The sequence below is a fragment of the Halichoeres trimaculatus genome, unplaced genomic scaffold, assembly GCF_033239565.1.
Source record: "Halichoeres trimaculatus isolate MK-OKI-2021-1 unplaced genomic scaffold, fHalTri1.1 fHalTri1_scaffold_11, whole genome shotgun sequence".
Lineage (NCBI taxonomy): Eukaryota > Metazoa > Chordata > Actinopteri > Labriformes > Labridae > Halichoeres > Halichoeres trimaculatus.
Genome location: NW_027437189.1, coordinates 11,343,335 through 11,366,364, shown reverse-complemented (window position 1 = coordinate 11,366,364; position 23,030 = coordinate 11,343,335). Strand labels below are relative to the sequence as shown.

The window sequence follows — 23,030 nt, the reverse complement described above, 5'->3', positions numbered from 1 at the left end:
GCACTTTTAAAAACGTGTCTCGGATACTTTAAACAGGACTCAGGGCTCAAATTCCTTAGAGGAATTCTTTCTGGTTCCCAATTTTAGTCACCCGGAGGTACAACGAAAACACGGGGAGCGACTGCTGCCTGTGACAGGGAAATGCCCCAAAGGTAGGGTAAAATGGAGAATGGAAATCTGATGTTGATGGGTATCCATGTTGTACTTCTTTCTGGGGGACAAGTGACCCGCCATGAACTCGTACATCAAAGGGTTATACCGGTGGTTTAAAGCGGTGTAGACAAAGGTAGCAGTGGTTATGAAGCTCGTGCGTATCCGTTCCTTTCTTCCTTTGATCCTTGGAACGCTCGCGCGCTCACAGAACAGCTCCACCTCGGTGACTAAAATGGCAGCGGGGGTTGCAGCAGTGCAGATGCAGCCGTACTGCTCCTCCCGTCAGAGATGCAGCAAAAGACCCTCCTCCTCCTCATATGTCGTCACTGAATCTCGCCCAGTCATATTATAGGCGAGAAATTCCCAGAGAAAAAAAACAAGCTGAGCAACAGCAGCCAGCGCGGCCGGAGCGAGCCGGCTCTACTCGCTTCATGCGGAGCCGTTTTCTCTTCTTTTTTCTTCTTTTTAAACCCGGCGGTAAACAAAGGAGATGAGGGGACTCCTGCCGTTTTGCCGGGGCCTGTACAGCCTGAGTAACCGTCAAGCCAGACGAAAAGCTGGGATTGTCGGTTCTCGGTGCGGGTTTTGCGGAACTCAGTCAAATAGCAAGGTACGGTTCGAATCGGCTGAGCTCGGGTTTTGTTTACGAGGAGATACATCTAGATTTCGGAAAAACAGTCAGATTCAACCCTGGCTGCGTACATACGATAGTGCACGCAACTTTCTCAGCTGTGGATGCTTCGGTGGAAACGAGACCTGATATAGAGATATCAGGAGATATAGCTTACTGTTTCCCCAGGAGAAAAAAATACATGATGTTCATACTTTGTTGTTGAAGACTAGGTATAGCAGAACACCGAGAAAAGGCAATAAATAGATTTTTACTTAAAAAAAAAATTGTAAAACTGTGGGATTATTGTCTTATCTACTGCCAACAACGTAACAAATATATCCCATATGCACTGCTGTGTCACCATAGTTTTCTCACCAAGCATTCTCAGTAAGCCCCGTATGTTGCCTATAATTAAGGGCCTATATGATGTCATACTTGAGAGTCACTATATCCAGTACAAAATACACTAAATGATGTATCACACACACTATATATTACATTTAAGGAAACTAAATTACTTATTGTCTTGTGGTTGTTAGTCCCCCCCTCAGTGCAGATTCTCAAATCCACTAAAATAAGTAGAGTGAACCACAGTATCACCACTCCATTTCCCATTATGATTTTTTCTGCCCTTTTTGATGTCTTGACAACACTTTGGCTGATAAATCAATGTTTGTCTCTTTCCCCCAGCAGCCGCAGCCAAATTTTGGGCTGCTGTTCGACATAGATGGCGTCCTCGTACGTGGGAGGATGCCAATCCCTGCAGCAAAACGGGCATTTGAGAAGTTGGTCGACTCTCAGGGACAGTTTGTGGTGCCAGTTGTTTTTGTTACAAACGCAGGGAACTGCCTTCGACAAACTAAAGCAGACCAGCTCTCTCACATCCTGGGGGTACCTGTGAGTTCTCAAGGCAGCCACATCACATGCCCGTCCTATCTTGTAATTTATGGGGCCACCTGTCTCCTCTGCTACTAACCTGTTCTGACCCTTCATCTATTTCCAGATTACACTGGATCAAGTCATCTTGTCCCACAGTCCCCTGAGAATGTTTAAGAAGTTTCATGACAAGTGTGTGTTGGTGTCGGGCCAAGGACCTGTCTTGGAAATTGCAAAAAAGTACTTTAGAATTTTGTTTTCTGATTTCTGTTTGCCATACATTTTAAAATAGGGTGCAAATACTCTTTATTTATTCTTCCCCCTTTGTTTGCAGTGTGGGCTTCAAGAAAGTTATCAGTATTGACATGCTGAGGGAATCATTCCCTCTGCTGGACATGGTGGATCACAACAGAAGACCCAAACTGCCAGTAAGAGTTTAAATCTGATGCAGAAATTAAGTTTTTGCCTTCAGACATAAACTATGGTGTTTAAGTTTGTGTTAAAGATTTACCCTTTGATTTCAGTCCAATCCTGTTGGAAACCTGCCTAAAGTTGAAGGTAAAAAATTAGCCACCCTCATTAAATCTCAAAGGATTTTGAATGGTAATCCTATGCTGTATTAATCAAATTAAATGTTTTGACTTCTGTAAAGCTGTGGTTCTGTTTGGTGAGCCAATCCGATGGGAAACCAACCTGCAGCTGATAATAGATGTTTTGTTGACCAATGGGAACCTCAGCAGTGTTCACCAAACCCAGAAGACGCCTCACCTCCCCCTGCTGGCCTGCAACATGGACCTCATGTGGATGGCAGAGGCACATTCTCCAAGGTAGCTTTCAAAAATAGTGCTGTCAACAAAGGTTTTAAAGGAGAATTGCATTCATGAACATTTGTCCTCCACTTTTTTTCAATTGTTTCAGGTTTGGACACGGGACATTTCTTGTGTGCCTGGAGAACATCTATAAGAAAATAACAGGTCAAGACCTAAAGTACGATGCTCTCATGGGGAAACCCAGTGAGCTGACATATCATTTTGCTGAGTATCTGGTTAGAAGTCAGGCCATGCAGAGGCAATGGAAACATCCCATTACTTCTCTGTATGCAATTGGGTAAGACTTTAAGTGTCTTTCTACTTTATTTGAAATAACTGAAATAAGGAAGTGATAAGACTTATACTGGGATTAGAAATATGCGTATAAGCACTGTGTGCCCTAACATGATGTAAGAAATAAAGAGCTTGGACAGGTGGTGTACACCTAATTCAAGTTCAACTTAACATACCTGACTTGTACTTTCAGTTGCTGAATAAAAAACATTTTGAGATGTTGTAAGTTTTGGCATAATAAAAGCCTGAGTTTTGATCCAAACCTGCTTAAATATATCACACTTCTTTTTATCTGATCTAAAGTGTGTAAGTGAACACGTCAGATCTTACTTTACAACATTCACGTTTCACGTCAACTCTTTATCAGCACTGATGTTGTTGACTTGTGAAGCTGCTCTGTGAGCTGTAGATAATAAACATTCTTACACCAACACTAGCTAAGGTGATGAGGAGTAACCCCTTTCCCCTCTGCTTTCTCAGGGATAATCTTATGACTGACATCTATGGCGCCAACCTATACAACCGCTACCTGGAGGAGAGAGTTGCTAGAAAGAACCCTAAAGCCATTGCGAAGGTGGCTGCCGCCACAGGTTCCACCACCACAGTACCTCAGGAGGAGGAGACGGACAACCTGTGGGAGAGCGAGCTGGCACTGCCCTCTGCCACATCATGTAAGTCTGTGCTGGTCTGCACCGGGGTTTATAACCCCAAAGCAGAGGTGCCGTCTGATGCCAACAGCTGCATCAAAGAGACTGTGTTTCATGGGCACCGGGACTTCAGATTCGACCCTGATCTGGTAGAGCCGGGGCACATTGTGAAGGATGTGGCAGAAGCTGTCGACCTCATCTTTGAGCAAGAGAAGTTTGTGCCTAAGTAGAGGTTTTGAGCCAAGCATGTTGGTTGAGCAGTTTTCCTCTGAAGGCACACTCGGGATGGGAAGTTTAGATGCAAATAGAATGTCTTACTACTGTTACCATGTTGTTGTTTTTACAGACAACTTAACCAGTGATCATTTAATCACCTGACAAAATCATTAGCTTACATTGGATAATAGCTAAAGTTGGCATTCATTTGCTCCGGCTATTTTTTGTTTTAGCTGGAATCTTTTTTTTTTTTTTTTTTTTATATTATAAAATAGTTATGGAAGCAGTTTGCTAGGTCCTACCTTTAGCTCATGTCAGCCTCAAACTACTTCTTAGCTAACTTTATCAACTTTTTTTACAGGTGTCTTATAACTATATTTTCTGGAGTTGTGTTGAAATTATTTTTTAGAACACAACTTTTTACAAAAGATCTTCTGTCAGTGACATATCTGAATGAATGTTAAATGTTAAATGTTTGTTTACTTTTTATGTTCGTTTTACAGGTGGGTTGCAAAGCTTACATACCCTTCTGGAATAAATGAAGTTGTTTGAATCTTGATACTTGAGCTTATGTTAGCTACAATTTTAAAACTAAAATGAGCTAAGAGGCAAATGAATGCTAACTTCAGTTGATGTCTGAATTTAGCTAACAAGGTCTCAAACTTGCTGTATATGTTAACGTGTATTTAAGCTTCCCAACATGAGTGTGGCGCCAGTGTGAAACAGCCACCTTTTCCATGAAGTCATGGATGTATTGTCAAGAAGAAGGTAGAGCATTAAAGAGCACACACCACTCAATGCGTACACTTGGAAGAGCCTAACACTGTGGACAAAAACACCTGACAGGGCATTGAAACAACATGAAACATCTTTACTTTTAATCTGGGACGAACCTTTGAGAAACGTTATGTAACTGTTACTGTCTACTGCTCTTTTGTATTGTTTTGTGGTAGTCTTAAACATCCTGTTTCTCAGTAAGGAGAAGAGTCAGAACTGCCTTATTTGACCCTGCTAAGTATTTTTTTAGACGAAAGTGACATTTTAGATAACTACAAATCCTGTAACCATCCTATATTTATTACAAGAACTTACCTGTGTTTTTACAGATAACATCGGACCTTTGTTCTGAAAGCAACTTTTTATTACATTTTTATTCATTTGTTTACCCATTGTATTCCAGTAAAACTATGCATGAACATGAGAGTAATGTGTTGTAAAACTGAAAAGAAAAAAGTAACAGATTGATGTGCAATATTGTCCCCTCATAGTACTGTCTGTCATTTTGTCAAGCTGTGAAAGTCCTGATTAGTATTTGCACACGTCAGACTTTCATCTTGTTAAATGTTACCATATCCCCCAACCCCGCTATAATCTGTTGTAATGTTTTATTTTTGGAATGTTATCCTTGAGACAAGACGATTTTAAGACTCATGCACAAAGCCAATCAAAAATTTTGCACCCCCTGTTGCCATATTTTAACAGTTGTGTTAGTTCTATCATTGTAAATACCTTGAGGAAATATAAGACGCTAAACAAGTTTTTCAAACTGTGTGTGTTTTTTTATTTTTTTATTTTTTAAACTGAATTATTCTGAAAATTATCAGTGCTGGATTAATCACAGAAAGTGAGAAATGTGAAACAGAGGGTTCATTTCTATATTTTATTGTTTTTATGAATTAGTTTGCATAGGTTACTTGTAAGTAAGGCTGAGGAGTTTTTCTCATAGTTTAAAGAATTAAAAAACAAGTCATTGCTCTCATATTTTGTAACTCTCCAATGGATCTTTGATAGTTTACAACAATCATCCAAACATCATTCTGTGCATGATACTCCTAAATAAACCAAGTAGCATTACTACAAAAAATAGTAAAGAGGTATATTTGTTGTAGCTATTTTCAAAACAACTCTAAATTTATCAACTTGAAAAAAAGTTGCCACCTGTCGTGTTTTTGATCCCACTCTAGTAGAGATCAAGGTCCTTCAGGTAGCTTTTATTTTTATATTGTGCTTCTTGTGCAACATGTCCAGTACTTGAGGCAGTAACTCCATATTGAGAGGTGGTTTTTCTAGATCCATTGTAAAATTTGTATAATCGGTGTGCAGCCTTCTCCTATGCTTAGGCTTCAGCGAGCGCAGGGAATCGATCTCAAATCCTGAATGTCTCTCATCAATGTACAAAGTGAAGGTGGTTGTTTTGGCAAGTCTGAAACACCACAGAAGAAGACCAATAACACAGCATAGCATCATTCCTATCAGGATGTTGTAAGTTCCATTGGTACAGCTCGTCGGAGCACAGGAAGAAAAGTATTCATCGCTGAGTTCAGAGACAGCTTTCTGAGCCACAGAGCTCGGACTGGCACAGATGGGCTCTTTGGAGACAATAGCCTTGTTCTGTAAAAGCCAGTTCCTTAGGTATTGTATCCTACAGTCACAGTGGAAAGGGTTCCCAGACAGTGAAGCCTTTTTTAGACCCACAAGTCTGTCAAACAGGCCTGGAGACACAGAGGTGATCCTATTGTTCTGCACATGGAGCTCACTGGTGTCTGTGGGCAGATGAGGCAGCTCCATGAGGTTTAGAGAGCTGCAGTTGACTCGCAGGCTGGCTGGGAGCAGGGATGAACATGTGCAGGATTGATGGTCAGCAATTGCACTTGATGTGGCTGAGAGAAGGAGGACAGCTAAGCTTAAAGCAGGGAACATCCTGCGGGATCAGAAAAAGGTTATTGCTCTAATCTTCGATTTGCACAGAAATGGGGCAAGTGAGGATCCTTTAACAGAAGCCTTCAAGGCTGCAATTAGCAAGTGTTTATTCTGTAGATGTGTGATGAGGTAAAGCTGACATTTAACACCAGACAGAAATTGTTCAAACATTCCGAAACTCTAGTAAATAAAATTAACTTGTATAGTCAAATGATAAAGTGAAAGTAAATACACATTTTGTTGGATTTAAAAGGAACACAAACCTTTTAAAGTCGAACAATCTTCCAAGATATGTCTTATAGTGCTGGTCATCTTAGAAATGTCATCATTTGTAGCCAGTTGTGGTCCAAACAACATTTAATCCGAGATTAAAAGTGTTCCGAAGTCCTCCTGTACTGGAGGTTTCCCTGTTTCGTAATTGTGAGGAACTCACCAGTGACACTGCACACTTATTCTGCATTCAGCACGAAGAAACCCCATCTGCTCACAGGAGATAAGAGTTTATCTTTTAATAACAGAGAGGGAGGCAAGCTGAAGCTCTCTCACTCTGTGTTCATTACTGACATCCGCCGCAGCGCTGAGGGTAAAGGAGGCACTCTGTTGTAAAAAATAAAATAATGCTGGAGGTTTTGTAAAGCTTTGTATGAGTTTGAATTGACCTGAGATGTTTTGAAAGCTGCCTGAGCTCGAGGCCTGAGAGAAATGGTTTCTTCATGAAAACTGAGCTACAAAACAAAGTGAACACACACACACACACACACACACACACACACACACACAGACACACACACACACACACACACAGATACACACACACACACACGCACACACACACACACACACACACAAACAAAGGGTGAGCCATCCAAGAAAAATCTACTCTCACTGCTCCAGAGATGGGATTTAAAGCCAAGAGGTAAGATCATAAACACTCATTATTACTAATCCTGTGAGGAGCAGTGGAGGGATCACTTTTTCACCCATAGGTGGTGTCATGGCACAGATTTTCCCTCTTATTTTATAGCACTTTGATGCATGCCCTCTAGTGGAAATGCTGCAAAACAAGTGGGAAGTATTGTTCAAGCCTGGGAGAAGAAGATAAAGGGGCCTTTAGATAAGGCTTTAATGTGAAATAGCTAAAGCACACAGTGTATTTTCTTCAAAGTGGAAAAATACAGCAAGACAGAAACACGTGTGTACCATAAGTCATATATTTGTTTATTTTGCGTTCTCAACATTGTCACAGTTGAAGTTTTACAATAACTGGGGTCTTACTGACTCACTACTCACTGTACAAACAGAATGCACATAGAAATGAGGCCGTTCTTGTCTTTCCATGTTTTTTTTTTTTTTCCAAATGTGTCTCACGCCAGACTGAACAGCTTGCAGCAGGATGTGTGTAGGTTTGTGTACATTATGTGTGAGTTGTGTGAGTGTGTGTTGCATGTATGAAAAGAGAGCTGGATGTAAAATGGCAGCAAATTCTCTAACAGTCTGTTTTTGATTTCTACAGCAAATGTCAGTCCATGAGCGCTGGAGGCAGAGACAATCGATATGTTTCATGTGTCACCCCTCTGATCCATCTATGAGGTGATGTATGTACATCCTGATCTGGACTGCAGGAATCAGAATAGATTACTGATCATATACACATTATGTACAGTTCCTTTTTAAACCCCATGTCTTGGTCCCTTTGCAGCTTCATAAAGATAAACCCTCCTTCTTCCGAGCAGTTTGCACATCAGAACCCCATATTTACACCGTGACAGCCCTCAGCGACAGAAGTGCAATGTTCTTCATGTTCGTATTTTACACAATGGCTTTGTTGATGAAATGCATGCTGAGCTTCGATAACTACCAGCCAGACATGAACAACAAGAATATCAGGAAATTCAAACAAATCCAAAAGAAAACAAAAGAGTCAAAATTTTATATGCTTTTTTTTTTCTTTAGCTCACAGTGAAGAGGACACATGATGATCCATGCAGTGCATTGTTGGGGTACTGTCTCACAAACAATGACTGTAGACGTTTGAAACACTACAACACACACCAAAAATAAACACAACTCTTTCAGTTTTACATCATCCCAAGATTTCAGAATCATAGCAAAAATATGAAACCAATGGAAAAACACATTCAACTGATCATTAATGTCCCATGTGTGATATGTCTGTCCTTAACTTCCCTTGTTAAATCACATGAGGTGAGGAAAAGCCTGACTTATGGCGATGCTTTTGTTTGTGAATGTTAAAATACATTTACAACCTGAATATCGGGACAAACAGTTTACTGTCACTAATTTACACACTAGAATAGACTCTTATTTGTAGAATGTAGAAAGTTATTCTTTACATATACCCAGTTCCTTTGTTCAGTTTGCATTTTGTATATTAGAATTGCATTTCCTGAAAAAAATGAAAGTGTTCTCTTCCATATGTGCTTATCCAGCAAAATATTTCTGTTCAGCCCAAAGAGAAGCATATTCCTTTTATTAAAATATATACACACATTCCTCTTCCCACTGTGAACTGTGTAAGTATGTAAGTATCTATATATTCTTAAATGGAAAAAAGATTTTTTTTCACCTGAATCTCGTCCTGGACAACAAGAGAACAGACTTCCACTCTCAGCACAAGTCTGCCTTTTTCTGAAAATGATTGCACTTAAACTTGCTATGGTAACACTGATTCGTTATACAATGTGCAGAGGATAGCCTCACATTAATAACATTACATGCAAAAATCACTCACTAGACATTCCACCGAACTCCAAAAAGTCTGTACCTCTCGAGGACAGCCACACGTTAATTCATCAAGAAAAGGCTCTGACAGGGGGTCCAAAACAAAGACGAATAAATAATGAGGCAACATGAAACAAAACGCACAAATTGGGAGGGGAAAGGGGCACCTTGTTATGAATGTACAAAATCAGTACAAAGATATTGCACGTATGATTGGAAAAAAATGAAACTAATTTGAATGTAAGAACTGATTTTATGCACTCATTAAACCTGGTGGTGAAAAAAATAAAAAATAAACAAGGCAAAAGAAGACCTCAAAAGTGTTTTTTGAAGGCAGGAGGGCAGCTGTTGCATACTTCAGAGGAAACACACCTCACATGTTCAGTGCACTCCATGGGTGAATTTGTAGCATAAATGTAGCCACAGTCCCAAAAATCTTTTTTTTTTTTGCTTTAAATCTTCATCTCTTTTCACAGTTGAAGCAGCCACAGTCTGAGGAGTAAACTGAGATTAAAACTTTGAAGTTGTCAGGGAAGTCTGCTATAGGGCCTCGGCGGCACTTTTCTGAAGCCCATATGCAACAGCTGCCGTCCAGAAGCTCCTTCTGATCCATATGAAAGGCAAAAAGTTCCAGATAAGATTAAAGGCCGGACTGAATGAGCGTTCACTCCTTTCAGATCTCCATCCTATTACCTCAGAGTCAGTTTAATACTGATAGAATTCATCTTTGCTGATAATAATAATTGTAAGTATAATCTTACAAATTACTTTACGCACAATATACTGTACATGAAGTCTTGACTAAATAGATTATGCATTAATAATTGGCACATTTATTTATGAGAGCTAGGAGACAACACATATAGCTGTCATCTACAGTAAATACAGCACTAGAACTACAATGACTGAGACGGTCGACTCAGCTGTTTACCTGTCCTTTGATTTAGTGTGAAATGATTATATCTAAGTTCGTCACAACACATGAGCTCTACAGGAGGCAACGACAAATTGCATTCATATGATGGAAGGATCTGCAAACCAAAGAGTTGAGAGTTGACTTCTGTGCACAAGAAAGTACGCCATCATCATGACGGACGAAACAGTCAGCCATGTTCTGTTCTCGTCTCGGGTCGCCTTCCCTCCTGATTACATGAAGGTAAGACGGGGAGGGGGGATGTCAAGGGGGATGAAGCAGTGGGGTGCGGCTCAGTGAGACAGCCGTCACGGCCAGGATAAGTGTGTGTGTGTGTGTGTGGAAAAAATAGAGCTTCTTCCTGTTCCCACTTCCAGAAAACCCTGATGGGGCCTGGCCCGGGATCAGGCAAACAAGTAAAGGCCCCTGGTGGAAGATTTGAGTCCGATTCCATCCTGCATAAAAGTTGGACCTGGAGGTGAAAAAGTTGGCTGCATGTGACTCGTCTCCATCACAGCAGCAGTTAAACACAGTGGACAGGCCATAGAGTTCTGCTCAGTCCCTTTGGTGTAAGCAAAAGTCCCGCCTTCTCTAAGTCCCGCCTCCTCTCAGCATCACACTACGGTGCTGATGCCACTGTGTTTGGGTTTGGGCCCGCCGGGTGCTGAACCCACCTGCTGGCTGTGATGGTGAGGGGCATGCTGGGAGTGTGAGGAGTGATGGGAATGCTGGCTGTAGTGGCTGTGCTGCGAGTGGCTGTGTTGGTGTGCATGTGGGGTGTAGGCCGGGTGCTGGTGGTGGTGCGTGTGTGGAGGGGGGTGGTAGTGGTGGTGGTGGTGATAAGGAGGCGGGTTCTGTGGGACTTGGCAGTACTGGGAATGGTGGCCGTGATGCTGTGCCGAGTGCCCCGTCTGTGCTGTGTGGTGCAGGTTGGTCGGGTGGGGCTTGTGGGATATTAGGGTGGGGTGACCAGGTGGAGGCAAAGGAGGGTGACTCTGGGATGACGGTTTGCCTCGCTTGCTGCCAAAGAGCGACCCGAGGATGGAAGTTGATGAAGAGTTAGGGATGGAGGAGTGGCCGCGGGGCGCACCTTCACGTGGCGTGGTGGCTCTCCGGCGAGTGTGTGGGCTGCTAATGATGGACCCCTGCAGGCGGAAAAAAAGGTAACAGCATGCCCGTCAGACTCTGTGCAAGAGCTACAGCACAGCAGCTGCTCAACCACAGCTACAAGGCACCAGCAGGATGAGTTCACACTTTTCTTTCTCAGATAAAGAAGTAGCAAAATGTTTTAGGGCATGCAAATGAGGAACTTAAAATGTATTCATGGTAGGCAGCAGCAACACTCGGAATACTTCAGCTTCAAGATGAAGGGAGCCTTTTTAAAAGGGAGCTAATTGGCTTGGAACAGTAAATCTGTAATAACAGTTATTAAATAAATACCATCTGGAGCATAAATTATGACAAACAGGGGTAAAAAGACAACATTTCATCCTCATTGCAGTCAGTGTGCCAAACCCTTTAAGAGTCACACATGCAACTTGTTATCATCAATGGAGGCAGAGTTTCCACATGCAGAGGATGTGACAGGCAAACTCGTCATCCACACATTAGCATTCAACTAGAAATCAGAAGGCAAGAGGAATTAAGTTCATGTGTGCAGACTTCACAACAGGCCTGAACACAATCCCCCCCCCTTTTTGAGTCCAACAGTGCTCACTACTGCAGGTAAGAACCCCCCTAAAGTGAGGGAACAAGAAAGGTTTTCCTCTGGCACATGCTTCATCTTAAACTGGAGAAAGACCATGTGACATATTTGAAAGCAGAATGAAATTTTCAGGGTCCCAACGCATGAAGTCATGGACACATGAAATGAGGGAAAGATGAATGAATGAAATCCACATCTTTTTTTTAAGTGCATGTGAAGCCCATCAGTAGACCTCTGAGTATAAAGGCTACAGTCCTCCCTGAACCTCAAGGCATGTAAGAGAAGTTGTGGTAAAGGGGGGAAAAAGAAAAACCCGGACAGTGAGAGGGTCTGCAGGTGGTGTACAGAGTCCCACAGAGCTACCACCTTTTCCACAGAGAAGAATAACCAAATGAAAGCCGCTTGTGATGTGATTGGATGAGAGACAGAGACAGGCGACAGGGGAAGGGGTCAGAGGAGGGATTAGTAGAGTCATGCGTGTTTGAGAATAAGTTGTATATATTGGTCATATACCATGACCACAAAAACAGGAGATCTCTGGCTTCCATAGAGGGGCAGGATCAGAGGCAGGCAACCCATGCATGCACACTAACTGAGGCAAGCAGGTTATAAGGCATCCCAGGAAGGAAAAATAAATGATCCAAACAAATGGACTGAGTCTATGAAGCAAAGAAGGTGTAAGACCAAAATCATAAATGGTGTGTTTTCACAGTGCACATCATCACATAGAGAGTAGCTTGGATACCAGCTGCTTCCAACTTACTTCCATATTGCTGTCTAGTGATCCTGCACTGCTGCGACGCCCCCGCTTGCCTGCCCGAGACATGCAATACCACAGATTAGAGATCGACAGCAACTCCTGGGTCAACTACAGACGTTTAGGCCGCCCACCAGTCCCGTAGGGGGGCAGTGCAGTGGATTTGTGACTGTGAGTAAGGTCCAAATATGGGCAAGGAAGAGGGGGTGGTGAGATCGCGTTCAGGTCTGGGAGTGGGGTGAGTGACAGGTGATGCTGTGGCTGACTGTTATCGAAATTACATCGACATTACTTTCTACTCTTAGAAGCTAGAGCTACTTCCAAAACTAAACTAATAAAACATCCCAAACGGGAGAATTAGATGACAAATTTCAGATTTATAAATTTATATGTTGGATCAGTCCAGAAGGGAGTTGCTCGCTATGACAACTGCTCTAGTTGTTGCCTCAAGATGTAGATTTTCGAAGGGGTCAAGGGTGGCATAAAGCCAGTCTCAGTGACAGTAACAAAGGAGGAGACACATTAAAAGCATTACAGTGGTTGTTGCACATGGGATGTACAGGCATATACAGGTTTGAGGGCGAACAGAGCACTCTTGCTGTTGTTAGGCTCACACTCAGCCAATGATACATGACCAATAATCACACATATACAGGAAAATACCTGATGTGTATGGAAATAACACAGTAATACACATGAAATGGAGTATGGCAGGAAAAGGAACAAAAAAAGAAAACACTCAACAAAAATGGCCCCGCTAACATGCCGCATCCTGCGCCCAAAAAACACAAGAGACAAGAAGGATTTCTTCACTGACTGACCTATCCAAGCCTGTGGTATTAGCAACCGTGAGGCAGACCCCTGACTGGATTTCATTTTGTTATCAAGTTAATCACCCGATAACTTCACATAGCTGTTATCTGTAATGAATGAAATGCATTCTTGCTTCAGAGACACAGCGGCTGAGTTTAACACTGAGAGTCATGAACGTGAGATGGCTGTAAACACAAAGGCTTGATCTTGTTGCTGCCTACAAACCAGCACTGATTTGTTTGGTTCACAAATGGTACAAAATGTGTGAATAATCAAAAAAAAAGATCATCATGATATGTCTTTAGAAAAAAAACAACAAAACAACTGAGGGGCGCAGAAGTGTGGAGTAACTAAAAAAAAGTGACGATAAAAACATGAATGGAAACGCTGAGAAATAAAGTCGTCCAAATGGTCAGGGGATGAGAACTGCCTGTCAATTTCATTCATCACCGAGAAGACAAATCTGGTAAAACTGCATTTTTCTTTCTTTCAAATACGTCCTGTGTTCAGGCTGTAACATAAAAGATCCCTGTAAAACAAAATGCATTGTGTTTGAAGAATTTGAAAGTAAAGGACACACTGTCCAGACCAAACTGCCTCTTCATGAGTGTCTCAAGTAGTGGGTTTACAGAGAACTAAAAAAAATCAAAGTATGGTGCCGTGAAACAACATTTTGCTATTTTTATCCCCAGTAAGAGTTCACGCTTCCAAAGAAAAGAAACTTCAGATAAAAATTGAGATTTTTCAGCTTTACCTGCTTCCGAGAGGTCTCTCAGGGAGCTACTGAGCGCGCTCCTCTTCAGGCCCTCTCCCATGGCGTAGGTGTCATCCAGACTGGCGCGGTTCATGCTCCCGTTACCCGCCTCCTTCTTTAGGCCGGAGCTCTGCGACATGCTGGGCCTCACCACACCCTTCTGCTTCTCCAGCTCAGCTGTGGAGACGAGCCAAGGAAAGACTGAGGTAAGTGGCAGCAGTTTTACATCTCACTTTATCCAGGGTGTGACTTTAAGACTCGTTTTTTAGACTGGACTGGACCCATGAATGTACCATTCATGTGCATAATTTGAGCGTCCTGTTTTTTCACCAGAGAAGTGCCTTCGCAGTGTCCTGAAAAAGTCTGTTTCTTTCTATTACCCATCCTGTGAACTCTGTAAAAAGTCCCCCTTACAAACTTCTGCAGTTGAGTAATGAGGACCATGCCCTGTTTCCACTTTACACAGCCTGAGGTAGACAAAGAAGGAGGGGGAAGGGAGGGAAAAAAGGCAACTCACACTCTATTCTGTATTTCTCCATTTCCTGGACCTCGGCAATGGACTCTCGCAGGTCATCTGTGAACTTCTTGCGGTCCTGGGGGTTGGGCGCATTAAAGTTGATGAGGACTTTGATGTCGGCACCTGGTATCGCTGATGTTAGTCGGATTCCATTTGGGTAATCTGGGGAAATAGCAACAGAGAGGAAGAGACATTTACACAAGAGCCATTGATCAAACCCAAGTTGAAACACATTAAGCCGATCTGTCTGAAGTTTGGACTTATAAACAATGTCAAAGCCCAATAGTTGGACTTCTCATTTTCCCTGTACTAGATCAAATGTGATGTAAACAGTCTGAAAACATGTCCCAGGGATTAAGAATAAAAGGAAATGCCACTTACACTGATTTTCAAACAGCATGACTTGCATCCCGTAGAGAGAAAAAGACTGTCTGAAGCTGTACGTCACCGAGTTCTTCTTTTTCTGGAAAATCTTCGTTACCTGAAATCATACAAAGAGAACATTTTAAAGGTTGTGCTACAGACAGGTAAAGACAGATTAAAGGAGAGCATAAAGAGAGAGCTGTTACCACTAGAAGGTCATTGAACAGGAAGATCTCCCGCTGATGCAGGCCCAGCTTCTGGAGCTTGTTGGGGTCTGGCACTTCAAACAGGCGACAGTAACAGACCAGACGACGATGGGGCAGCGACAAAACCTACGGGAAAGGAAGACAGAGCAAAAGCTGTACTTCAGAAATCAGTACTCAGGGATGTGAACAGGATTTATCTGCTGTTCCAGGTTTTCTGACCTGAAGAGGTGACCCATGAACCGAAGAACAATGTAAATGTCAGATATGGAGGTACAGAGTTTAGATATCAAAATGGCTAAAGCCAAAAAATGTATTTTTCTGCATCTGATTTTTTTGTGTGTAATTTTTTTCTTATCAAAAATGAAACAGTTAAAAGATGAGTAAAATGAATATGTTTGGAGCTGTTAATTATATCTGATTATACATTAGTTTCAGCTGTTTTATTCCTCTAATCAAAGAAATAAATTAAAGATCTAAGCTAACATTCACTTAAATTCTCTACCTGTCACCCTTATTGGTCTGATAATATACTTTGTTCTTAAAGTTGTCGCGATCACATAGAATCATTTACCAATTGCATCTCAGGGTAGCATTATTTCTTAATGTATGGTATTGTAAGTTATTGTGCCATAACAAATCTCAACCTTTTTATATAGGGCAAATATGATAGCACATAATGTTTAGCATAACGCAACATATCATAATGTAGCTTATTGTAACAGAAAGTAATGTAACAGCACAACGCAAAGTAACAACCTAACATTACTTCAAGTGATGTAATGTAATGTAACATAATGTAAAGTAAAGTAGCCTAATGCAATACCATATCATAAAACCTAATTTAACATGACAAAATGAAGCACAACAAATGCAATGTTTTGTAACATGCAATGTAACATGATTTAAAGAACTATAATGTAAGGTACCACTTTGCAGTGTAACATAATGTTAAGTAACAAAACACAAGGTAGCAAAAGAAATGTAATGCAATGCAAAAAAGTGGCATAATGCAAAGTACTCAACATAACATAATGCAGAGTAAAGTGATGACCCTTCCTACTCTGTTTTGTTCTACCATATCCAATTGGTACATTTTATCAGGGAATATCGACCTGACATATATTTGAAATCTGAGATGTTGCTTTAATTATATTCAGTTTTCCCAATACACTGATGTTACCTGGAAACACAGACAAATTTCAGGACAACAAGTTTACAGGAAGTATTTTCTTGATGCACTTGTTCTTCATATTTCTCTTCATCCACAACTAAGTAATTTATTTCTAATGCTGTGTCAGCACCCGGCTGTTCTCATAATATTATGATAACTAATGATATCCATAAAAACAGCGGGACTTTGATATATTTTCTTTCAGGGAGGCACCTGTGTGATGTACATCATGCTGAGGGCAGAATCTGTAAACACTGCAGCTCAATGCCAACGAAGGATTTATGTCTGTTGATTCTGTTCCAGTGAAGAGGAAAGACTGTTCATCTCTCAGTAACAGATGTATTGCTTCAGGGGGCAAAAGTTCCTTCCTCTTTAGGTAATCTGACTCTGAAACTATCTGCCTGATGCGTATTAACTGCAGTTTTAAGAGACAGGAAGCTGTGCACATGGAGTGAACTAATGGCTGAAAAATGATTCAATGTGGCAGAATTTATAGATTTTTAGCACACTTACACATCCCAGGCCATGGTGGAGGGATCCAATCTGAGAAGAGAGGACAGTGAAGACATTTTATGTAGCTGTTATAGTGTTCCTTTATTCAGGGTTTTGTCAAATAACATGCAACTCTTATGTCTCTAAGCTTATTAATGAGTCTATAGAAAGTTTCGCCCTTGCAGACCGATTACACCTCTGAGAACAGGGTGGTGGTCTTTCTCTGCTGTCGGACTCAAGGGAGTCTGTAATGATGTTGGAATGGAAACAGATCCTCCCCTAGAAACCCACTCTAGTGGACCTTATTATTATGGAGAGGAATTTCAATGTGGTTTTTTATGCTTAAGTGTTTTACTACATGTCCAGCTGGGCTTTTAATTCTGCAGCTAAATGGTGACCAGGGATTTTTTTTCGATGCATTAAATGATCACTGGGAAAAGAACCCATCCATCCCTGGAAACCAAGTGAAGCAAAGTCCTCCATGCGAGACAAGCCTTTCCCTGCGGCTGCATAGGTTAATCACACTTTTAACCTTCACACATGAGAGAGTCATCACTGCCTGCAGAACAATGCAGAGATGCTGCTTCTGAGCTGCTGGAGCACAGTCTGATCATAATTTCACAGCTGTTAATCACTAATCACACAGAAATGAAGTGCTAATGAGTGTGTGTTGACTGACAGTTATAATGCAACATATTCTGATAAACGACACGCTGGCGTCAGGCACTTCTTCCTCTATAACAAAGAAAGAACTAAAAGGACACAAAGGGATCATTTTTCATCGGGCTGCAGCACTGGGTGACATCTCTGAAGAGCTCCCAGTGTGTTAAAGCTACCAGCGTGAAGGTCTAAGCCCAGACATGCATCCCTTTTCACACAACACCCAAAGGTGTAAAGAACACAAGGCTTTCTAATTTCGGAAACGTCTCCTTTTCTTCTATGTTGTAAGATTGTTAGCTTTTTATTTTTACAAAGTAACTTTTTTTTAAAAATGCATCCCTTTTATTGGAAATTATTTTAGACTGATACTGAGCTCATCGAACATCTCATTTGTACCCTTTTGGGGATTTAAGAAGAGGTGTTTTAAATATGGTTTAATGCATTTTACTCTAAAGATGAGCCCAAGTCTACAGTTTACAACACTGTCTACACCAGTGGTCACAAACCTTTTTGAGCCCAAGCTCTCTAAACCCAACCGGCGTGAATGTAAGATCTACAGCATCAAAAACACAGGTAGATTCTAGAGCGTCTGTAAACACTGGTAAATGATTTTAGGAAGCGCAGATTTGATTTCCTCAAACAACTTTTCCAGCCATAGTCCGCGTTTGTCTCTAATGTGTGTGCTTTGGGACGAAACTCCATCATCCATAATGAGGAGTGATTTATTTTTTTATGATTTTCAGGATCTACCAGGGAAGCTTCAAAAATCAACCAGTCGATCGCGATCAACTGGTTGGCGACCTCTGGTCTACACTGTCTCCAGCAAATGTAGCTGACTATGCAGCTTGAGTAGAAAATAGCAGCATTCTGAGCTCTCCAGTATGTAAAAACTGGGTCATACTCCATGTAGAAGAGCTTTATTTTTTTATAACTCTAATATCATTTTTTAATGTGTCTAATTTTTCTCAAATTCGACCAGTTTTGGTCACAAATATGTCGTTTCCATTGGGCTTTTGTTGCTATAGTTCTTTTTGGGAGTAAACTTGTTTCTTCAAAGCTAACAATAAGACCGATGTTTGGCTACATGTATCTTTAACAGAACTTTGCTCTTAAGACAATGGTTCATACTTACTGGTTTCTTTCCCACAATGAGCTTCTCAACCTTCTGCACTTGTGAGACATGGTCTTCGTTGGTCTTGAGCTCACGCTTACGGATCCTCTCGTAGATACCAACCAGAGTCTCCCTGGGAATATCTTCCCCATCATCCACACCTGGCAAACACAAAAGATCAAACACAGTTGCACAATGGGGAGACTTGCATCAAATTAACCTATTCAGACTGCTATCTGTGTCAAGGGATTGTGTTTTTAAATTGTGTATATCTTTGCATGATCATTTCTGTCACCTCTTAAATTCTTGATAAAATCCTCCAGCTTCATCTTCCTCTCCGGCTTGACGTTGGGGCTGTACATGTCAGTGTTGAGGAGGATGATGGCGAATGCCAGGATGAAGATGGTGTCAGGATTTCTGAACTGCCGTACCACCGTGGGGTTACAGATGCAGTAGCGCTGGCTGGAGATGTTAAACCAGAGAAGAATATTAATCATGTCAAACAACAAAACACACAAAATGTGCTCATGGTGAGGAAATGTTTTCAACACTTCAGTAGAAAACAGAAGTAATGCAGACACAGGTTCACTTTGTGATGAAACCCTGCAAGGATGACTTTTCAAAAGCCCACAAGGTTTACAAAGATTGTCTAATATTTTAAACTTTCCTTAATTTTACCTAAAGCTTGGTTTGAAACAAGAAGCATGAAATGAATAAATATGTAGCTGATGTTTTCTCTTCCTTTATATATATAAAAAATCATCCTCCACAATGCGAGGTAGCTCACACTGGCTTGTCTCCTCGTCTCTCTTTACTCTGACCCATTTAAGTGAGCTGTGTTGGTGCATGGACTAACCTGAACGCTTCAATGAGCCGCTCCACCTTCTGGGCCTCACCCTGAACACGGATGTGGTTCTGAAATTTCCTGAGAGCCTCGTCCAGCTCCATGCCCTGGAAGTCCATTTCATCTACCACACAACTGGTGAACACAGGGACATACATGAGTCAGACAAATAAACACAGAACACAGAGGGGATGTTTTTTATGCTCTTTACCAGTTATTCTACATCCTACATGGCCTGATATACCACATAAAAGAGGATGTCATGAGGGATTTCATGCTAAAATTGTGCCATCTGTTAATACTTCTCCTTTCAGTGCTTAATTTGTTAATTATCAAACTAATCATAAATTGAGGGATGATGGGGACAAAGCACTTACTCCAAGACATCTCTGTTGAACTGTTTTTGTCGATTGCCGAGGAACTCTCCAATCATCTGCCGGCTCAGCCCCTTCCTCTGCAGCAGAAAGTGAGCTACACCAACTGGTGTGTCAGGGATGAATCCTCGCTCAGTCAGGTACTGGATGCCCTTTTCTGGCTTCCTGATGAATTCAACATTTGGAGGCAGGTTAATTTAAAAATACGGAAAAAGTGCTTTATTTGCATTGTAAAAAAATACATCCAAGCAGCCTGTAGTGGTTAGTTTGAGTATTTTCACGATTTACAAATGCTTCTTTGAACGTATCACTTCCGACAGGTATTCAACGAACAGAGCAGGATCGTGAAAACTGAAATGCTAAAATATTTCTTGATAATACAGCTAATAATGTTTTATTGAACAACAAACACAAGGTGAATGACTATCCAGGAAATCTCTGTATCATCACCCCCATTCTCAGCTCTTCATCAGAGCAAACACTGGTCAAGCAGCTGCTCCAGCAGAGCTGAGTACCTACTTGTTGAAGAGATTCAGGCCGATGCGGTAGTGTCTCTTCCGGATAATATCATTGCTGAAGATGGGCGAGTCCCAGCTGTTGCGAGTCTCTTTGTGGTACGTCTGCTTGCTTAGCGTCTGCTCTCGTAGGCTGTCCCTGGAGGACGACTCAGAGCTGCAGTTGATGGTGTCGTTGGAGTTGGATGTGCTGTTGATGCTGTCATTGTCCCCGTCAGAGAAGTCAGATTCTGACTTGCTCTGTCTGTTGGCTGAGCCGTTGATGGCTAAATGGCTCTCCAGCTGACGGTGGCGGTGGCGCAGAGGTGCGTCATCATCACGGGAGGGAGCCCGAGGCGGAGGTCCATGGGATATGTGTTTCGGGCTCGCCTGGGATGACGTTACAATATGGTGTGGTTCATACACAGGAGGCCGTTTGACAGAGTTACGGTCAGAGCGGTCGCTGAGCTCTGCAGAGCTGTCACTAGGAGGTTCTATGGTCAACAAAGGGAGATGGTCCATTCTGAGACGCTGCTCTTGGCACTCCAGAGAAGGAGTGCTGCGGCAGCTGGTGTCTGTGTCACGACCTTCATCTTTGGGGTCAATAGGCCAGTACTCCTGGGATGAGTTCACTGACCGCAACCTCAAGTCTGATTCTGTGCTGGAGGGTTGGTCCCCTGACCTCGACAGGCCCATGTCCTCCTCATCTATAAACAAAGTAACATCGCTATAGGACGCCACTGTTTCATCGTGCATGCGTCCAGCTGCCCTGCGGTGAGACTTCACCTGATAGGGCACCTCTCTCTCCACCTGAGAGCAGCCAATGGCCTCTGGGTCTGGGCCCTCGTCCCCCTGAAGGCTGCGACAGTTCAGTGCATCATCTATCGACTCTGCCAGGGATTTGACCTGCCTGGAGAAGGCATCCTCCAGCTCCGTGATGGCGTCCGTCAGGTCACCCTGTTGGGCTGGGTGGGGAGCCATGTTGGCCTGTTGGTGGACCTCAATATCTCCACATTCAGACTGTGCCATAGACAGCGGGGTGCCGTCTTCTGTCATAGACACCTGTCTGCCTTCAAAGTAGGAGCTGTGCACTTTCTCGGGGCCCTCAAACGAAAGCTGCATCCTCATGTTGGAAAGAACAATGCGTCTGGACATACGGTTCTCAGACATAGAGCTCCTGAGGCGTTCAAAGTTCTTGTTCATCTGATACTGGCGGAAGGCTGTCTGGATGGTGCGGGCTGCATGCCTGGTTATGAAACGTCCACCATATTTACGCTCCAGCATCTCCACCTAGAGAGAAGAGGATGAAGTCATGAAAGTTAGCTTTCTTTAGCTGTCAGTAGCTTAGAAGTCTTCTAACAACAGCTCTTTCTACACTTTCCCAACCAAGATGAACACCTACATGTGACATTCAAGAAAGATAACAGACCTTCACTGACTGAAGCAAGCAGCTACTCTGTGGTGTCTACCTGTTTGTCCTGGAGGTCAGCAGAGAGCTCATAGCTCTCAGAGAGTGAGCGGGACCGTTTGATGGCCTCTTCCTCAGCCTGCTTCCGGAGGATGGACTGCGAGTGCTGGAGCTTGGGCCGACGGGGTCTCTGAGGTCCAGGCTGGACCCCGTGGCTGTAGAGAGGGCCTTCAAATCGATCAGGGCTGATGGCTGAGCCGTGAGTCACCGGGCCCTGGCCATAGCTGGCTCCGCCATCCAGGGAAGGGCCACTGTCATTGGGCCGCCCATCCCCTTCCACACTGCAAAAAGTGAGCAAAAAGACAGTTTGAGACTTCCTTATCTGCCAAAATAATAAGACCAGAGTTGAGTTTTGTAGTCAGATTTTGACTGAAGTATTATAGGGTTCATCACAGCTTTTATTCTGATCCATCTCGTGAAGTGTCAGAGCAAAAAGTAGCTTAACTTCAGGGACTTATGGAATTAAGCTCTTAGAGTAGGTCTTAAAATGAGAAAACTAAACGTGTTGGAATTACAGCAGTGAACTGCAGAGCGTGTGTCAATGAATGAAGCTGTACCTGGAATGTGCTGATTCCACAGCTTTATGATATGCTGTATAAACAATTTTCATTCAACCCTAAGCTGTTAAATACTGATACTTTTCTTTTATACATATGAATGCATCCACTTAAATAAGAAACAGTCATACATTTTGTGGCATACATTTGGAAAACACAAGTGCAACGTAAACATTCATCAAAGCTGGTAAACATTCTTCATTACCTTTCACACAAATAATATGAAGAAAAATAAACAAGAGGTTACTCACTCACTCTTACATTCGGCCGTACTACAAGAGGACCGCTTATTACGAAAAGACCGTCTATTTTCTATAAACTGCCAACTCTTCCTCCATATCTTGTCCACCATTCTTTCAGTCAAGTGAGGTCCAGAGTACACACGCTCCTTCAGGAAACTAAAGTTTATGCTTTCTTCAGGGCCAATCAGTGACCAAAAGGAGTTGCATCATGTTTGCTGGAGCGTCGACACACTGTTCCAATATGCGTTACAAAGTCCAGTTTAGAGGAGAATGACAGAGCAAACACAACTTCAGCTGTCCCTCAGAAAAAAAGCAGAGGTGTATTTGGTGCCCACCTCCAGCTCTCATTTCTTCCCCTCTGTGGCACAGTGACTGCTTTCAGTGTTCACTGGCAGCCTAATGTGTTTGAACTGTGACACACCCATACAGTGTACACAATCCACTTCCTTCATTAGACAGCCTCAAATCAACTTTCAGGGACACCAGTTTGACAGCAAACGCTGTGTGGTAAAAGTGGAACTGAAAATGGTCATAAGTTC

General features: G+C 42.3%; 3 protein-coding genes across 9 annotated transcripts in view; 1 reads left to right on the top strand and 2 right to left on the bottom strand.

Moving 5' to 3' along the window:
* The first annotated feature begins 501 nt into the window (after nucleotides 1-501).
* On the top strand, nucleotides 502-5,157 carry LOC141799300 (haloacid dehalogenase-like hydrolase domain-containing 5). 2 transcript variants are annotated; one of them, XM_074681501.1, is made up of 8 exons: nucleotides 502-763; nucleotides 1,460-1,663; nucleotides 1,770-1,882; nucleotides 1,977-2,070; nucleotides 2,167-2,200; nucleotides 2,295-2,469; nucleotides 2,561-2,749; nucleotides 3,226-5,157. In XM_074681501.1, the coding sequence occupies exons 1-8, from the start codon at nucleotides 644-646 to the stop codon at nucleotides 3,620-3,622; spliced, it is 1,326 nt and encodes a 441-aa protein (XP_074537602.1). In that variant the 5' UTR covers nucleotides 502-643; the 3' UTR covers nucleotides 3,623-5,157. The 2 variants fall into 2 exon arrangements, with proteins under 2 accessions (XP_074537602.1, XP_074537603.1); XM_074681502.1 differs by having other exon boundaries at nucleotides 505-763; nucleotides 1,457-1,663; nucleotides 3,226-5,156.
* A 157-nt stretch (nucleotides 5,158-5,314) lies between these two features.
* Nucleotides 5,315-6,709, bottom strand: gp9 (glycoprotein IX platelet). The gene is made up of 2 exons (XM_074680625.1): nucleotides 6,572-6,709; nucleotides 5,315-6,309 (listed from the first exon to the last, which is right to left on the bottom strand). Exon 2 carries the CDS (start codon nucleotides 6,306-6,308, stop codon nucleotides 5,589-5,591), a length of 720 nt encoding a protein of 239 aa, XP_074536726.1. The 5' UTR covers nucleotide 6,309; nucleotides 6,572-6,709; the 3' UTR covers nucleotides 5,315-5,588.
* Nucleotides 6,710-7,505: 796 nt separating this feature from the next.
* The window catches only part of LOC141798859 (IQ motif and SEC7 domain-containing protein 1-like), a 111,523-nt gene continuing 95,998 nt past the window's right edge, over nucleotides 7,506-23,030 (bottom strand). For 5 of the 6 annotated variants that reach the window (XM_074680744.1, XM_074680745.1, XM_074680746.1 and 2 more), the window contains 13 exons: nucleotides 21,694-21,973; nucleotides 20,250-21,514; nucleotides 19,734-19,895; nucleotides 19,369-19,491; nucleotides 18,808-18,974; nucleotides 18,534-18,673; nucleotides 16,763-16,792; nucleotides 15,079-15,204; nucleotides 14,891-14,990; nucleotides 14,510-14,671; nucleotides 13,993-14,169; nucleotides 12,432-12,481; nucleotides 7,506-11,108 (listed from right to left, as the gene is read on the bottom strand). In XM_074680744.1, coding sequence (XP_074536845.1) covers nucleotides 10,578-11,108; nucleotides 12,432-12,481; nucleotides 13,993-14,169; nucleotides 14,510-14,671; nucleotides 14,891-14,990; nucleotides 15,079-15,204; nucleotides 16,763-16,792; nucleotides 18,534-18,673; nucleotides 18,808-18,974; nucleotides 19,369-19,491; nucleotides 19,734-19,895; nucleotides 20,250-21,514; nucleotides 21,694-21,973 — 3,313 coding nt within the window. In that variant the 3' untranslated portion in view covers nucleotides 7,506-10,577. The remainder of the gene's footprint in view (nucleotides 11,109-12,431; nucleotides 12,482-13,992; nucleotides 14,170-14,509; nucleotides 14,672-14,890; nucleotides 14,991-15,078; nucleotides 15,205-16,762; nucleotides 16,793-18,533; nucleotides 18,674-18,807; nucleotides 18,975-19,368; nucleotides 19,492-19,733; nucleotides 19,896-20,249; nucleotides 21,515-21,693; nucleotides 21,974-23,030) is intronic. The other variant, XM_074680749.1, reaches the window with a different exon arrangement.

What these genes read in the sequence shown, in the direction of transcription:
- gp9 (XM_074680625.1), bottom strand. Translation starts at nt 6,308, where the DNA reads ATGTTCCCTGCTTTAAGCTTAGCTGTCCTCCTTCTCTCAGCCACATCA.
- LOC141799300 (XM_074681502.1), top strand. Translation starts at nt 644, where the DNA reads ATGAGGGGACTCCTGCCGTTTTGCCGGGGCCTGTACAGCCTGAGTAAC. An exon ending in ACAGAAGACCCAAACTGCCA is followed by an intron (nt 2,071 to 2,166) that starts GTAAGAGTTTAA and finishes CTTTGATTTCAG; the next exon opens with TCCAATCCTGTTGGAAACCT. An exon ending in GCAGAGGCACATTCTCCAAG is followed by an intron (nt 2,470 to 2,560) that starts GTAGCTTTCAAA and finishes CAATTGTTTCAG; the next exon opens with GTTTGGACACGGGACATTTC.